This window comes from Artibeus jamaicensis, unplaced genomic scaffold, assembly GCF_021234435.1.
Source record: "Artibeus jamaicensis isolate MK-2021 breed Jamaican fruit bat unplaced genomic scaffold, CSHL_Jam_final contig_797, whole genome shotgun sequence".
Classification (NCBI taxonomy): domain Eukaryota; kingdom Metazoa; phylum Chordata; class Mammalia; order Chiroptera; family Phyllostomidae; genus Artibeus; species Artibeus jamaicensis.
In genome coordinates, this window is record NW_026521977.1 from 2210936 (window position 1) to 2228841 (window position 17906).

The 17906-nt window shown below is 40.9% G+C and overlaps 1 protein-coding gene and 1 long non-coding RNA gene across 2 annotated transcripts in view; one reads left to right on the forward strand and one right to left on the reverse strand.

The window, feature by feature from the left end:
* Positions 1 to 8271, forward strand: part of LOC128628530 (uncharacterized) — a 26136-nt gene extending 17865 nt beyond the window's left edge. Inside the window, exon 3 of the long non-coding RNA XR_008392935.1 lies at positions 7848 to 8271. This is a non-coding gene — a long non-coding RNA (uncharacterized LOC128628530). The remainder of the gene's footprint in view (positions 1 to 7847) is intronic.
* On the reverse strand, positions 135 to 17567 carry LYVE1 (lymphatic vessel endothelial hyaluronan receptor 1). Its single transcript, XM_037133877.2, has 6 exons — positions 17298 to 17567; positions 13091 to 13259; positions 12842 to 12981; positions 2805 to 3101; positions 2096 to 2174; positions 135 to 1550 (listed from the first exon to the last, which is right to left on the reverse strand). The coding sequence occupies exons 1-6, from the start codon at positions 17380 to 17382 to the stop codon at positions 1364 to 1366; spliced, it is 957 nt and encodes a 318-aa protein (XP_036989772.2). The 5' UTR covers positions 17383 to 17567; the 3' UTR covers positions 135 to 1363.
* Between the last annotated feature and the right edge of the window lie 339 nt (positions 17568 to 17906).

Here is a 17906-nt window from a genome sequence, read left to right on the forward strand (position 1 = left end):
ATGGTGATACATATACTACTGGGTTTACACTCGTTTGTAGTTCAATGACCATACTGTCTCTTACTTTTGCAAACAACAGATCATTTTTATTTTGCTTGAAAGGTACAATACATCCACGTAAATAAGAGAGTAAAGAAGTTTTCTAAGTGCTTTTATTTTTGGCACAAATCTTTACAAATATTTCTGCACCTCTTAGGTTCTTCTTGCTGGAAAAAAGAGAGCTAGCGATACATTTGTTAATGACATTAAAAATGTGCATTGGTGTATAAAGCTAATAATGTACTTTTTAGCTATGTTAATAATAAATTAACATTATAATAGTTTCCATACTAGAGAAAATTAGTTAATTAGTCTCAGAAAAAAGTAGTTTTAAAAGTGGATAAGCTAAGGATATCAAAACAAAACAATCAGCTTCAGACAACATTGTACTATATGCAATCTTTTGATGAACTATATTCAGTTACAGAGGGTAATACCTTGTACAGTGCCTGATATATAGTAGGTATTCAGCAAATGTTTGTTAAATTTCATTGCTTTTCAGCACAGTACTTTACCTCAGTGATAATTAACTCAGATAAAAATAGAAATTTGTAACAAATATTTTTGGTTTCATATATATATGAGAGATAGAGAGAGAGAACAGGAGCAGCAGAAGAGAGAGAAAAGAAAGTGTGTGTATTTCTAAAGAGTGATTCCAACTGCAATTGTTCAGAGATGAATACTTTGACCCTGTCTGTAGACACAGTCCCTGCTGACAGTATGCTGTCATTTCCTCAACTTCATTCTTTTTCTTTGTTTTGGTTTTACAGAGATCAGGTCTCAAGTCACGGGAATGTCTATGGCCTCAAGTTGCTAAAGTTTTCCTTCCTTCTTTTGCCTTTGCCTGGTTCAGAAGAACATGCCAGGTGGTGTAAATGTTTCCTTTTCAGAGCTGAAGAAGGGATCTGGGCTCTGGAGTCAATAGAGAAAGCCTAGGTTTCGGTGGCTTCTTGGCTCTCAACTTGCCTATTCTCAGCCAGCCCAGAGGCCTCTTTTCAAATGTGCCCTGGTTAGCTGTTTTAGATCCGTGTGCTTTGAAAAGCTCCTTTTTCCCGCTGGGATATTATTAGGACATAACGAGGCTAGAAAAGCTGTGGGAAGCTTTGGAGGCAGAAGGATAGGACCCAGCAAGGCCTGCAGTAAGAAGGGAATTTGTTGTGGTTACCTGCATAGTCCAAAGGTGCCCCTGAATCAGTTTCAGGAAGGAAGCAAGGTTGGATTTTCTTGTTTGGTTCTTTGGCTCCCTTAGTTTCCCCATTTGGGGCCAGGATATGTATCAGGAGAGAAATCAGCCTCAGGTGTGTTCTCTCATTTATTTTTTCCTCTAAACTTCAGCTTCCAGGCATCGCACTGTAGTTTTGGGAGGACTCTTGGGCTCTTCTGGCTTTTTATCAGTTTTATTTAATTCTTCATTGGGGTTGCTATTATCTGTCTTCTCCTCCTTTACTACTTTGGTTTCAATCATTTCCTTCTGCTGATTTTTGTTTGTAAAAGGGAAGGCCTTTACATACCTGTGGGCATAAACATAAAATCAAAGCGAGAGGCTCCTATGTGACACATAGAACAATAAATAATGCTTTGTCTGTGATGTCTGCGTTGGCACAGAACACTGGGTGCCTTTATTTCAGAGAGATGCTAACACATGTGCACTCAAATATGTTAACACATCCCCATTCTAATGGATTCATTTAGATGGAATAGTAAGCACAGAGGCCAAACTTTAGACTGACCTCACAACCCTCCCACTCAAAGCAAAGAATTGAAAATCAAACAAAGCATATACATTTTCCTCAAGATGTCAGTCTTTTCTTTTTATTTTTTGATTTTCAAAGGGACAGCCATTAACCTATCATGTAAGCCTGGATGACGATGCATGTGCTGAAATAGTCGGGAAGACTGGTGGTGGGGAGAAGAGCTGAGATGAGGGAGGAAATGTACAATATAAGAGGACTGCCATTTCCATTTTGACCAGCAAAATGCTAATAACAACTTTGGAAAAACACAAGATAGGGAGGTCACAAAGATTACAAGACTAATGGTGGACCAACAACCCTACCTTTTGACGTAGCAAATGGCGAGACCAGCTGCAGCAGCGAAGAACAGGAGCGCAAGCACCAGTAGAGCCGTGGGAACCCCTGGAGGAGACAGACATGGCCTGTTGGTCCTTCACTCGTGCAGTGCTGTGCACGGCTCTTTCAATGATGAGTCCTCACCCCCGATCGAGACACAGATAGTGAAGGAGAAAAGCCTGTTCTATGATGGCCCAGGGGCGACTTAGGATGTTGGGTCCACATCTGCTTCTTTGCTTCTTGCCTATAGAACCCTTGGCCTTGCCTCTCATATTCTTTCTATTCTCTAAGTTGCAATATGAGGGAAAAAGTCCATTTCCTCTCTGTGGCTTTGTGAGGATAAGTTTGGAGCTAATTAACCAAAATGAAGTGTTTATTTTTTAATAAGAAAACAAACTTTCTAATCATATGCATTTAAGGTATATATTTTAAAAAAAACTTTTGCACATTAGTTGTTAGGAATGTATTTTAAAAGTCTTTGAGTTTGACAAGTGAAACTGTTTCCTACTCAAGATTTTTAGTTTAATCATTAAGGGCTTTTTTTAGAGCTCTCAAATTCTGTGGCTATGAAAGTTGAGTTTGCATTAACCTTTTATTTGTGTTTGGCAGGTCCTGAGTGCCCAATCTGGAGACAGTCTAATTTCTATGTATTGTCTGTTATACACACACACAAAACACAGACACAGAAAGCTTTACCTCCAAACCCAACACCTTCATTTTTGAATCTTGATGTATGTTCACCATGTGATTCTGTTTCTATAAATGTGGTGGTAGTTTCCGTAAAAACTTCTGTTATGCAAATTAATTTCCTTTTTCGTGGAGAAGCAGAAGCCAGCACTGGAGGAGGTTTAGTGGAATAAGGGACACCAGCAGATAAAGTTGGGTGTCTGTTGTCACTGCCATCCATTTCTGTGGTGTATGTTGCACTTTGGGTGTCAAATATGGGATCTTCGGTGGTGATAATTTCTGGAGAGCATGAGTTAATCCAAATATCTGTTGGGGAGGGAAAAATAAAGTGACCAGTAGTCTCCTAACTGATCTTTCTGCCTCTAGTCTTACTTCCTACACTTGATCTTAGTCAAAGGCCAAGAAGCAATAGTCTTACTTCCTTATACTGTAGCTGGAATAGTCTTACAAGAATGCAGATCTAATCACATACTTCCTTCCTTAGAATCTCTTGGTGACTGCCACTACTGCATGGCCTACGAGGCCCTCCATGATTTGGGCCAGCTGACATGACCAGCCTCATCTGATCAGTCTTTCTGTCCTTCCTCCTACCACACTGAAATTCCTTCAGTTCTTTGATATGCTTTCTCTCACATCTCTCACAAGCCTTTGAGCTTGATGCTTTCTTCCCCTGTAGTAATCTTTGCCCCCTCTTTATTTAGTTCTTATTTATCCTTCAGGTCTCAGATTGAACATCTCTTTCTTAGGCAGACTTGATGACTAGATTGAGTTTCTAGGCATATGTTCTTGTGCCTCCTTGGATTTCCCTGGCCACAGTTCTCGTTACACTCCTCCCCACTGGCCTGTCTTGGTCATCATGATGTGTGCACTGTGCCTGACACATAGTGCATGTTCAGTATTTGATGAGTAAAGGAAGGAAGGAAGGAAAAGTGGAAGAAAGGGGAGGCTAGGGAGAGCAAATATACACGCAGGACACCACTTCAGGACAAAGGTCTACCCAAACCAGATTGCTCTGCGCTCATCAAAAAAGGGTGGGAGAGGTAAGGGAGAAAGGTGGGTTTGCTTTTCAATCTGTTAGAGAGGAAACTAACATTTGTTGAGCATCTTGCTCTGAGTCACCATAGCACTTCATTTAATAGTTTTATCAAATCTCCACTTAGATAGGAGGAAACTGAAGTTCAGAGAAACTGAATGACTTGCCCAAAGTCATAGAAGTCATAAATGGCAGAGCCATGAGTACATTCTAATATGAATTTGCACCTGTTTAAAACACTTCATTATTTGTGGGTAGTACCAGCTGAAATGTCAGCTATAAAGAAAAGTCATTCCATTCATCTTTGAAAATTAAATTATAAATCAAGGTTATGGATATTATAGTACTGATAAAGTGTTTGACTACATACACATTCAGTCAGAATTTTATGCCATTCATTTTACTTTGAAAGACCTCTATTCAAATAGACATCATCTTTGACTTTGTCTGCCCTGAACTTTTAGCTACACTTCCCATTTTGAGCATTACTGAGTTCTTCCCTCAGAAAATGAACCTTTTTTAGAGAGAGGGGAAGGGAAGAAGAAAGAATGGGAGAGAGACATCAATGTGTGGTTGCCTCTCATATGTCCCCTACTGGGATCCTGGCCCAGGCATGTGCCCTGACTGGGAATCAAAAGAAAATGAACCTTTCTTAGTATCACAGAAAAAAACAACAACTACTGAGTACAATACACTATGCTGGGAACTGAAAATATAGAGATAAATACAGTTCCTGTTTCCAGGACAGAGAATTTTGATAAGAAGAGAGAGAGATCACTGGGGATTCACAGAGGATATGGCATTTGGGCAAGGTGTGGAAGATTAATTTGTTCATTCAACAAATATTTACTGAGCTCCAAGTCTGTGCAGGCACTGTTCTAGTTGCTAGGGACATGGTGCCAATGAGACAAAGTCCCTACTTGTAAGGGGCTTATATGCTATTGGAAGCACAGAGATAATATATATTTTTTAAAGCCAGAAATGTCAAAGGATGGTAAATCTTGAGAAAAAAAGTTGAATAGGATAAAACTTAAACTGGAAGGGGTAGGGAATGGGGGCGGATACTCTGGGTAGGGTGATAAGAGAAAAATCCCTTTGTGGAGGTGATAGTTAAGCTGAGACCTGAATGATGAAAAGTAGCCAGTCATTGAAGATCTAGAACAAAAGAAATGCATGTAAAGAGAACAGGAAGTTCAAGAACATGAAGTTGAATGAACACAGCATGTTGGATTGGGGTGTGGGGGAGGGAAATAGAATGGCTGGAACTGGGGAGCAACTCACCTAGTATGGAAGGGGGAATAGAATATCCCAGTCAATTGAAATAAGCATGATCCAAGAATCCAAAAGTTTGAAAGTGTAGTTATGTTAGAAAAATGAGAAGGATCACTGTGAGGTTGGAAAGTAGGATGTGTGTGTGATTGGCAGCATGAAAGACTGCAAGCAAGAGATGAGATTGGGAAGACAGTTTTGAGCCAGAGTATTGAGATTCATAACTGTCATGTTAAGGAATTTGGAATTTATTCTGTAGAAGCAGGAATTTTCACCTGGAGTCCACAAACTGATATACAAAAGTTCTCAACTGATATACAGAAGTTCTCATACATGCCCACTTTTTAAAATTGTTGTTCAAGTACAGTTGTCTCCATTTTCCCCCTAGTACCCTCCCCTGCCCCACCCATCCTGCCTCCCATCCTTGATCCTGTCCTCTTTGGCTTTGTCCATGTGACCTTTATACATGTTCTTTGATGACATTTCCCCTATTTTCCCCCATTAACCAACCCTCTTCCCCTTCCCCTGTTGCTACGGTCAGTTTGTTCTTTATTTCTATGTCCCTGGTTATATTTTGCTTGCTTGTTGGTTTTGTTGATTAGGTTCCACTTATAGGTGAGATCATATGGTATCTGTCTTTCACCATCTGGCTTTTATGTACAGAAGGCTTTCTAGTTTACATCATGTTCTTAAATGGGAAGTTATCTAAGGTTGTGGAGCAGATTAACATAATTATTAGCGGAGGTGGATGGAGGATGAAATACAGAGGGAAGACAGTACAATCTAGAAGCAAACGAGATGATTGCAATTACATGGAAATAGGGGAATCCAGAAGTGTCTGGACTCCTGGAATTTAGATCTTAAAGACCTTTGAGGAAAAAGTGATTCTCAACCCTGGTTGTGGGTTGACTCATTTGGGAAGCTTTAAAGAAATGTTGATGCTCAGAACCCATTCCAGGCCTATGTTACTGGTGTGTGGTTATCACCATGGAAGGTGCTACAGGGAAGTAACATGATTTAAGATTTAAATCCTGGCTCTTTCCCTTATTAACTGTGCCCACAGTGTGGTACACCATAAGAATCAGTAGAAATGATATACTTGAGTCCTTTTACTGAGGATTAATGAGGTAGTAAATGATACGGCCTAGCACAGTGTATAAACAATAGATAAGATCACTTCACTAAGTGTAGGCAAGAATGCCCTAGTGTGAGGGAGCAGCAGCAGTTGGTCCTGTGATCCCTAACCAGTCAAGGACACAATGTATCTCATTTGGAAGTGTTAGGACCTGCCTCTCCTTCCCCTGCAATCTATAAACATAATTTCTCTAGAATGTACCAAGTGCTCTGGTAGGTATTAAACACAGAGTGGGGTTGGAGTCCAAGAGGAACGGTAGGAGTAAGGGGTATAGGTAGGGTTCCTAGAGAAGACATTTGAGATTTGAATAAGGAGAGTTAGTCAGGTGGAAGAGGCTGCACATAGTGGCAGAGGGAATAGAGTGAAAAAGATGGCACACACGAAGCTTTGAACGCTCTTCGGTCTGATCCCCCAAGCTGACAAAGATAGTGATAAGAAAGATACAGTTGAAAAAATCAGCATTAAAATCACTCTGATCCCCAGACCTCACCAGATGGTAATAAAAAAGGAAGTTACAAAAACAAAGAAGCATAGGGTAAGTTTAGGACTAGCATTAGGATGAGGGTTAGGATAACTCTGATTTTCCCAAAGATGACAGACAGAAGCAGGTAAACCTAATTCATTTCAATAAAATACTATAACCACTCAGAGTAGTGAATTTATTTTTGTACACAGTTCTTTGACAGTACATCTTTAGAGAGATATCTTCTAACTTCTGAGGACTGAATAAAATGCAAAAAAAATCTATACTCCTCTCAATAGGTTTTTTATTCCTAATAATGTTGATTTTGTAATTTTGAAAGCATTGAGAACGAGAAAATATATTAAAGTTACTTATTGGGAACTAAGATGTTTCACATAAGAAAAAGGAGATACAAATAAAAGTAAACTAAGGAAAAACTTGAATTGTTAAATTTGGGCTCTACATATAAATAAAAAATCCACAATTTGAAAACGTATATGTGTGTATGCATATGTGTATATGTACTATTTGTGTGTTGGGGGAAATCATCAAGAGGACGTGATTGCCTGTTGACTCGTTTGTTAGACCTGGGTAACTGGAGGCTCCTCACTCCCTTCTTGTCCTTGGAATGTGCATTCTGCTTTACTTCCTGGTGCTGGAAGCTGCCCAAGAACCCAACCTTGAGACAGTAAGGTGTTGGTTAAGACCATCTAGATGGTATACATGCCTGAGCCCAGTTAGGGCCTCCTGTGTACTTGACCTAACCCAGTTAAGGCCTCTATATAAACTTATAAGATTCTGGCAGGCAGCGTAGTAATCTACCAGTCCTGAGGCCACCCAAGACAAGACTCATAAGTAAGTTCCTTTTTTTTTAAACCTGCCACCTACCAATCTGGAGTGGTTTGCCTGTTACTTTAGTCTCTCCCTGCCCTCTGCATACAGGGACCAGTTCCAAACTATACCTGGGAAGCTCCTGAGGTTGTGAACTAGCAGTATGTATACAGATATTCTTTTTAGTGGACAGCTGGGAAATTATGTATATATTTTCTAGCTGTCCACAAAAAAGGACTGAGAAGCAGTGCAAAATCCAGTAGTAGTTAGAACAACTTGCATCCGGATCTTGGTTTTTAATGAACTTTCTCTGCTTTAAAGACCAGAGCTCCTTGGAGAAGTAAATGGCTGATAACACGTCTGGAACAGATCAAGAACAAGGTGAGCCTGAGACATGTTATTATGCCAGAAAATAAGGATTTGATCAAATACTAAAGAGATTATGGATAAAAGCCAACTAAAAGGGGCTCCTACTTGCCAAATTTGGGATACTTTGAGCATCAAAAAGGATAAAAATTGTGTTCTGGCTGGTGTGGCTCAGCAGTTTGGGGCATCATCCCATGAAACTGAAAGCCTACAGGTTTGATTTCCAGTCAGGGCACATGCCTAGGTTGCAGGTTTGGTCTGGCCAGGGTGCATAAGGGAGACAAGGAATCGATGTTTCTCTCTTGTTAAGTGGTCCCAGGCCCGGCACTAGCAGCAGCCAGTCTAGAGTCACAGCTTGGCTTTACCTGTGAATCTCTAAGCCCAGCACAAGTACCAACCATCTCAGATTGCTCTGTAGCTCAGGCAGGGTGGTCCCAGAAAGAACACAGGTGGGGGCTCACCTTCACCTGTACCTCCTGGGGAAACCCCAGCACCTGCACATCCAGTGGACAGCTATAGACCACATCAGAGCACCACTACCCTGCCCCTGCACAGCTGATCCTTCATGAAGGGTAGAAGTTGGTGGTCAGTGGTTACAGCCAATTCTTGTAACTGTCTGGCCTGGGTAAATCCCTCTTATTGATCTGCCAACAGCAACCAAGGCTCAACTACAAGAGGAAGGTGTACTCAACCCACACAAAGGGGGTTGAGTACCCATACCTCAAATACCCACCTTGGGTGATAGGGGGGGAGGCTATGCCACTGGACCCTACAGGACACCTACTACCTTAGGCCATGCTACCAACAGGGAGTCATAACAGCTCTACCTAATGCATAGAAACAAACACCAGTAGGCGCCAAAATGAGGAGACAAAGAAACATGGCCCGAATGAAAGAACAGATCAAAACTCCAGGAAAAGAACTAAATAAAATGAAGATAAGCAATCTATCAGATGCAGAATTCAAAACACTGATTATAAGGATGCTCCAAGAATTTAGTGAGGACCTCAAAGCATAAAAAATATCCAGTCAGAAGTGAAGGATACACTAATTTAAATAAAGAACAGTTAGCAGAGAAACAACAATAGAGTGGATGAAGCTGAGAATCAAATTAATGATTTGGAACATAAGAAAGCAAAGAACAACCAATTAGGACAATGAGAAGAAAAAAATGTAAAAAACGAGGATAGTATAAGCAGCCTGTGGGACAACTTCAAGCACTCCAACATTTGCATCAAAGGGGTAACAAAAGGAGAAGAGAAAGAGGAAGAAACTGGAAATTTCTTTGAAAAAATATTGTAAGAAAACTTCCCTAATTTGGTGAAGGAAATAGACATGGCCATCCTGGAAGCACAGAGAGTTCCAAACAAGCTGGATGCAAAAAGGCCCACTCCAAGACACATCATAATTAAAATGCCAAAGGTTAAAGATAAAGAGAGAATCTTAAAAGCAGCAAGAGAAACAAGATTATTACCTGCAGTGAGTCCCCATAAGACTATTTTCTTATTTCTCAAAAGAAACTTTGCAGGCTAGAAGAGACTGGCAAGAAATATTCAAAGTCATGAAAAGCAGGGACCTACAGCCAAGATTGCTCTATGCAGCAAAGCTATCATTTAGAATCAAAAGGCAGATAAAGAGTTTTCCAGAGAAGAAAAAACTAAAGGAGTTCATCATCACCAAACCATTAGTATATGAAATGTTAAAGGGACTTATTTAAGAAAAGAAGATTGAAGCTATGAACAATAAAGTGTCAATAAATACACACCTGTCAACAACTGAGTCAAAAAACAAGGTAAGTAAGCCAGAACAGAGGCAGAATCATGGATACAGAAACTTTTCTGATGGTTTCCAGGTGAGAGAGGGGTATAAGGGAATGGGTAAAGGGTTGAGGGGATTAAGAAGCACAAATAGGCAGTTACAGTATAGCTATGGGGATGTAAATACAGTAAAGGAAATAGAGTAGCCAATGAACTTACACACATGACCCATGAACATGAACAATGGTGTGGGGATTGCCTGAGGGAGTGAAGGGTTCTGGGTGGATAGAGGGGAAGGGGGAAAAGTCAGGACAACTGTAATAACATAATCAATAAAATATAATAAAAAACTATAATAAGATACCACCTCATACCTGTCAGAATGGCTATTGTCAAGAAGACTGGTAATAACAAGTTTGGGAGTGGTTGTGGAGAAAAAAGAACCCTCATTCACTTCTGGTGGGAATGTAAACTGGTGCAGCCACTGTGAAAAACAGTGTGGAGGTTCCTCAAAAAATTAAGAATATGGTTATCGTGTGATCCAGCAATCCCTCTTCTGAGTATCTAGTCCAAAAATTTGAAAACATTTATTTGCAAAGATATAGGCACCCCTGTATTTATTGCAGCATTATTCATGATGGTCAAGACGTGGAGAAAACTGAAGTGTCCTTCAGTAGAGGACTGGATAAAGAAGATGTGGTACCTATAGGCAATGGAATACTACTCAGCTATAAGAAAAGGTGAAATACTGCTGTTATGGAAAAGACTCAGACTGAACACTGGAGGAAGCAAAGTGGAACCTTTATTACGCATGCGGACCCAGAGGAGGCAGTCTCCAAATTCTAGGCTCTGATTAGTGGGGAGCAATTGCTTATATAGGGTGAAGGGCAGTCTGTCACTTAGACTGTTATTTCTGGTGCAAAAGTAAGAAGCAGCTTACATAAGCAAGACGAAAACGTTATCTCTAGCACACAGGGGCAATTGTTATCTCTGACGCACAGGGACAAACAAGAAACAAAAGAAAAAACAAGCCATAAACAAGTCATTCTCTGGGTGCTGTGCTATGTTTTAAAATAACTGCCAATTTCCTCTAACACTGCCACTTGTGACAACATGGATAGATCTTCAGGACATCATGCTAAGTGAAAAAAGTCAGAAAAAGTCAAGAATCATATGATTTCATTCATATATGGGATATAAAACTGAAAGCAACAAATGAACAAACAAGAAAAAACAAGCAAAAACTCAAGTGCAGACATAGTATAGTGGGTACCAGAGGCAAGGGAGATGGAGGAGACAGTAAAGGGTAAAGGGTCAAGTGTATGGTGACAGAGAAGATTGACTTTGGGCGGTAAACACATAATGCAATGCACAGATGATGTATCATAGAATTGTACAGTGGAAAAATATAATTTTGTTAACCAATGTCACCCCAATATAATTAGTTGAAAAGTGCAAACCAAAATAAAACACACACATAGAAAGAAGAAAACCATTTTTACAGGCTCCCCTTTATATAATAACTGATTCCAGCAAAGATCATCAATGGCTGCTTAAACTATCAGGTGAAGGATAGTCGGGGGGTCAGAATATTTGCATGGTGTCAAACTATCACACCGTAGACCACACATTGAAAGAGGGAAACATATCTTTGAGTTCATCAGAAAGGTCTGGCAGTCACCATCTTAACCAAATGATCAAAATTATCATATTAATAGTGGGACATATTGACATTAAGTGCCTTTTGTTGGTATGTGACCCAAAGTACATGATATCATCTATGCAGTATTTTTGCTAAAAATATCAAACGTGCATCTAACTAAGCTTCTAGACCTAACTTTAAGTATACAGGAAATATAGGGGATAGGAGTACAAGTTAAATGAAACTGTGAGGGAACTCACCTACTCATGTTCTCTTTCCCTAACTCTTTTTTGTTGAGTCTAGAGGGCTGGTGATCCTACCATCACATTGACAGCTGGCAGGAAGGCAGGCAGTTAAAAGGCCAGGCCATCTGACAGGCATGGGCTGGCTACGAGATAAGTGAGATAAGTGGCCTGTGAATCACCAGTTCCCCAGCCAAAGATGATACAGGTTGAAGGGGAGAATAGTGGTGAAAAAATGTTAGAAGGAGCCTTATGTTCTGGTCTTGACTCTGCAGCTGACTGTAGGACTTTGGACAAACCAAACCTCCATTCTGAGCTATAACATTCATGGTTTCATCTGTGAAGTGAGGGAAGTAGACAAAGCATTTTTCAGGTTACCTTCTATGACAAAGCCCCCTGAGTCAGAGGACTGCTTGGACCCTGTGTTGCCTTTGGGAAACATATTGCTGATGCCATTTTTCTCTTGGATCTTGGAGAATGATTTTGGAATCTATCCTTGTGTATGGCCAACTCAGCTGGATGACCTTTAGGTCAGATATTTGAATATGTATGAAGAGAAATAAATCAGGCAGAGGTTCTTACGATCTGTAAGAACAATTAGTATTTAGTAAATGAAAAAGACTTCTGAGAAGGTACTTAAACCTTCCTGGGAAGGTAAAGCACTGGGGGTAAGGCAACCAAGGCCTCCAAGCAAGGGTGACTGTGTGGCCGTGAGCAAATCAGTTCTACTTTTTAGCTTCTTCTCCTTCCTCCATGAAATGGAGGTCAGGTCTGGTTTAAAAAAAAGTGCCAAATGCAGCATCTGAGTTTTCTCTCCTGTAAAGGAACATAGGATAATGGAAAGAGTGTGGTTTTAGAGTTAGATCTCTGTTTAAATCTTCATAGTAATGAGATCTCTCAGGCAACTGTACTCGTATCCTCTGAGCTGGTTTTTCTGCAAAACGAGGATGATTAAACATATCTCATAGGGAGATTGTCAAGGTTCAGTGAGATAACAGTACATTACTTTATCCATAATAGATATTTCCTTCTCTTCTTGTTGTCTACTTCATAGGATGGAGTGGGGGGAGTAATGGAGCCTTCTGCAATGCCCTTCCCCTGACGTTGCCGGGCAGTCACACTTTCCCTAACTTTTTCCTCCAAGGGGCACACTGCCACTTCTAGCCTGGCCACAAAGTCAGTCTTGGGAGGGTTCAATAACCATTGCTATGGTTGCTGCTGCTCAGGGTTGCCCTTCTCAGGGATGCTGCAGAGCTAGGGAAGCCTGGAGAAAACATGTCAGATGGAGAGTCTGCAGATCTGACTTACCAGATGAGTTGTGACAATAAGCCCTAGAATTTTCCTTGAGAAACCTTCTCCAAATCAGGACACCCACTCCATTCTTTCCACACTTGGGGTTTGGGAGAATCCGAGAGATGACCAAGAACTGGTCTGAAACCCATCCGTAGCTGTAACAGAATACATATTTGTTGAACCATTACATTTCTCTCTAGGGCTGAACAAGAACACAGAGCCCAAAGAGCTCTGGCCCTGTTTGTGAATCCAGCTGTTTCTTACCTGCAAGTCTCAAAGCTAGACTTCCATGCTGCTTCAACTTGGTCTTTGCTGGCTAAAGTTAGTCCCATCAGCCTACAGGCCTCCTGGGCTTCTGTGAAGTTCAGCTGCAGGCCTGTCTTTTTTTCCACGAGGGTGACCCCCATAATTCTGCATGGCATTATGGAAAGCTCTGCAAAGGAACCACACAAACCCTCAGTTTGCTGCTGTCCTTGTCCAGAGCCCTTAAGCTCCTCTTCTTGGCACAGCATCATTGTCTTGATGCAGCAGCAAGGTCATTGTGGCTGGGATTAAAGTTTAGAAATAATGGGATACAGGCCAGACATTTCCCACAAGGACAAACTGCTGGGTTAGTGGGTGCTTGGTCTGATCCGAGCTGTATCTCTCATCAGATCCAAGTCCACTCTGCCGCACTGCATTGAGGTACTTTGTTCGTTACGTGGAAGCTTCAGCTACCAATTCCTGGGTTGGAGTCTAGGTGATTCTGCTGCTGCAAACCTTTTTGGAGTCTATAAAATGAATGGTCTGAGACTTTGGGAAACATAGAATTCAGGTCTGTTGCTAACAGAATAGCAATACTCCAAACTAATGTGGATTGGAGATAACCCTGTTTCAGAGATGAATTGAAAAATGTTGCACTTGGTGTAACCTGAGCTTTTTCAGGCCCAGATCTTCTCTGACCATTGGGGGGCAGACTTACTCAGAAGTTCCTGGAGTCCTGGAGGAGCTGCGCAGTAAACCTTGCATGGCAGAGAAACTAAATAATGTAGTTTTGGAGTCAGACCCGGATTTGAATCTAGCCTATGTTTATTGCTTGCTGGCTCTGTGACCTTAGGCCTAGTTATTTTATCTGTTAGCTTCAGTCCCCTTATAAAATTGAGAGTAACAATATCTATTGTATAGGTTGCTGAGAGTTAAATGAGTTAATTCAAATAAAAATGCTTAGCATATTGCTTGCTACCCAGTAGGTGCTCAATAAATTATAAAGAACATTTTCATTATGTTATCTTTAAAGCATTTTGCTTTTAGTGCTCAAATAGTTTTCCTGCAGAAGTAAAGGCACTTGAACTGTTAAGATGTGAGTAATATTTTACTCAAAATCTAATGACTCTGAGAGTTCTTTTAATCCCTTCCTTCAGAGTTCTGAGATTTTTTAAAAGATTTTATTTATTTATTTTTAGAGTGGAAGGGAAGGAGATAGGGAGAGAAATATCAATGTCTGGTTGCCTCTTGTGTGTCCCCTGCTGGGAACTGGCCTGCAACCCAGGCATGTGCCATGACTGGGAATCGAACCGCGATACTCTGGTTAGCAGGCCCACACTCAATCCATAGAATTCTGAGATTTATAGACCTATATGAAATTGTCAGTTGCAGTGCATTTGGGTACATTATTCCTATTGGGTTTCATCCACAAAAGTCCATATAAGTGTGTTTCAATCTTCCGAGTAATTGCTTATACACAGATCTGTGCACTGGATGCCCAGTCAAATGCTTTGACCACTTTCTAGGTTAGTGTTCAAAGGAAGTTTCGTCTGGAAAGCATGGAAGGAGCATTTCTAAGTCCTCCATGTGACCTTGCTGTGCTCTGGGTAAGGGGGCTGTGGGAAGAAGTAGGTGTATTATGTACAGTACTCGTGGGCGGCCTTGTTTGCTTCCGGACCCTGCTCTCACCAAGGGAGAGACCCGAGAGCCAGCACTTTGATGCGAGTGTTTGGGACCAAACAACCTATTACATGCGAACCACGCCAATATTAATGCCGACTTCTATAACCTGTTGATGCTACTCTGTGCCAAACACTGTCTTTTTTTTAACAGAAAATTGAGGCTCAGGGAGATTAGTAACTTTCCCAAGCCCAAGGATCTAGAGCAACTAGTGGCAGACTGGTGGCACAAACCCAGTTATGACTGACTCTGAAACCCCAGTCCTAACCACACACTGTTCTGCTTCCCACTGTGCTATGGGGAAAAAATGGACACACACAGACACACACACCTAGAGCTGAACTCTTGGAACACATCATTAGTCCTGGAATTTGGTTCATTTGGCCCATGAACTTGTTATTGCTTGAGCCTCTTAGGGCTATTTTACTGGGGGTTGGGGAGCAGATACTTGCAGATTTGTTAATTACACTCTAAAGTGGTCTTGATATTCTCTCATCATATCTCATTTTTACTCTAAATAATATTAGTAATAGTAATGGCAGATCTATTCTGGGCAACGGACCTAGCTTTAAACATTTCTTATAATATTAATCGGCAGTGGGACCCTGGGCAAGTTAGCATTCTCATCTGTCAAATTGGGATGCCATATCTTCTTCATGGAATTTTTGTCAGAACTGAACTAGATAACTAGCACCTTGCAGAGGCTGAGTCCATAGTAGGCTGTTAATAAATATTAGTCACAGGTAAGTATTTTTTTATTTTGTAGGACAAAAACAGGTAGCTGGTATCCGAGGGGGTATACCAGTGATCTCTTAAGCGTCCTCAGGAAACGGCGGGCATGGTAGAAACAGTATCTGCCTAGTCACTGGCCTGAGCTGAATCCAAACCCCAGCTTTATTATTTACTGCCTCTGCAGCAGCGGGGGTCAAACTCATTTTCACCGGGGCCACGTCAGCCTCACGGTTGCCTTCAAAGGGCCGAAATAATTTTAGGACTGTATAAATGTAACTACTCCTGAACCGTTAAGGGCTGAAATTACATTCAGCTCCTTGAAGGCTGCCGCGAGGCTGGTGTGGCCCTGGGTGAAAACGAGTGTGGCAGCCCTGCTGCACCGTGTCAGGCGTGTTGCCCGGCCACGCTGAACCTGTCTCTGCACCTATCACATGTGTTCTTGAGATATTATTCTCCAGCATAGGGACACCAGTTTCCCTTTCAAGTGCTCAGATTTTTATTTTCTCAGAGCTGCAATAAGTGGTTTGTGGTTACGATTGATTCCTTTTAAATATTTACTAGATATTAAATATATTTTAAATACACACACACATACACATACATGCCCTTAACTCTGTGTTTCTGCATAATAGGCCCTGGAAAAGGCCAGCTCCCATTCCCATCCACTCATCTTCATCAGCCACTGTTCCCTCAACCGTGGTTCTAAGTAACTTTTATTTGTTTCCAAACATTTAATTTCCTTAGGAAAATTTTGCCATTATTGAGAAGGGTCCAAACAATGTGATAGAGTCATTGTCAAAGACAATTGAGTAATGGTAGCATTTGGGGGAGAAGTGAATAGTCTTCTGAGGGGGATTTCAAAGAGAAACAAATGCACTTGACAGTAACAGTTCTAATTATATTTTTAAAAAATCAATTATATAACTTCTAGCTTTCTTAATAAAATTAAACACAATAATATATGAGTCAAGTCCGGATGTCAGTCCCTGACGTTCTGTATCTCTCAGAGCACCTTCCAGCATCAGAATACACAACTTTCTTTTAATGTACTCAAAGTTTTATTTGCCCAGAGCTGAAGTGAGTGCTGTGGTTACGATTTTTTGCCTACAGTGCAGAATGAGGTTATCATCTAGGCATCTCAAAGCCCAGAAATTATTTCAAGTCATTCCTTTGGTAGAGAGCTGATGGCTAATTTTTAAACCTATATTTCACATTTTTTCAATTTATTTGCTATTTACTGCATATTAAAAACATCTGCATCCCCTGCATACGAAGAGCAGACATACTATCTGGTCCAGGAGATGCTGAATATGTCTTTAATAAGCAAATGAATAAATGTTTTACCTCATTAAAAAAACCATAGGCATCCCATGAAAGTATAATAAAATTGAAATTAAAATAATTATATTGTCACTTACAAAAATTTAAAACAGGCTAATATTCTGTGAAAGCTAGTCCTTTTCCCCAGGCTTAGTGATTGCTTTAAAAGTTATATAATCATAATTGTCTTCTTCGGTGAAACATTTTTAAAAATAAATGATGTTTCCTCGATGTTTTGTTTCAAAATATCCTCATTAAAAATAGTTCATAATCAAAAATGAAAGCCAAGATAATGTAAAGGCAAACATGAATCATCTTGGTGAAGCTGACAATACGGGGAAGACATTTCTGGTAGACCAGTACTACCCATTAGATCTTCTGTGGACATTGAGGGTCACCCCCACTCCCAGCAATCCACAGTCAAGAACTTAGTAGGCTTAGGACAGGTTGTAGGATTTTGCCTTGCCTCAGGCTGGCATTCTGCTAAGAAACCTACCTTGTACCTGGAGAGAGCCTTGGACCAAGAGCCTTGTGGTCCAGATGGAGGCAAGAAGCAGCACCGGGCTGAAGCACTTGGTCATTGTGCCAACCCCTTCAGAGCCAGAGAAGCACTTCAGACAGCAGCTGGCAGCCACACAAGCATACAATCACCAGTCTGGATGGAGACTTCTGGAAATATGTTGGGGCCCCCGCTGCTCCACTTCATAACTGAGACATCCGGATTTCCCTGCTTTCAAGCTTCTGACTTGTCAAGGTCACTGGGGGAAATGAGTGACGTCCCTTGAATGCCCAGGCTGCACTTTGTGGATAGCTTTCTGGAAAATTTAGCTAATGCTGACTCAGAAAACACGAAATGAGGAAGGCAGATAGCACAATGTGAACTGCTGAAAGTTTTCCCCATTTCCATATTCCTTGCCACTGCCCACCACCCCCACCAGCTCAGTTCTCACACATTCATTGTCATTGCCTGTGGAGCCCATTCATTTACATACTCGTAGGAATGTCTCTGTCTCTAAAGGAGATTAAACATGGCTTGTGCTTTCCTTCTCACAATCAGGGAGGGTTTTTTATTTTTTTTTCAACTGCATATTCTTGTGATCTGTGG

Bases quoted from the DNA above. Each gene is read 5' to 3' on its own strand.
- LYVE1 (XM_037133877.2), bottom strand. From the start codon at position 17,382: ATGACCAAGTGCTTCAGCCCGGTGCTGCTTCTTGCCTCCATCTGGACC. The intron at 2,175-2,804 runs GTAAAGCTTTCT...TGTCTCCTCCAG, and splicing joins TGAAGGTGTTGGGTTTGGAG to GGGTTCCCACGGCTCTACTG. The intron at 1,551-2,095 runs GTAGGGTTGTTG...TTATGCCCACAG, and splicing joins GCCATTTGCTACGTCAAAAG to GTATGTAAAGGCCTTCCCTT.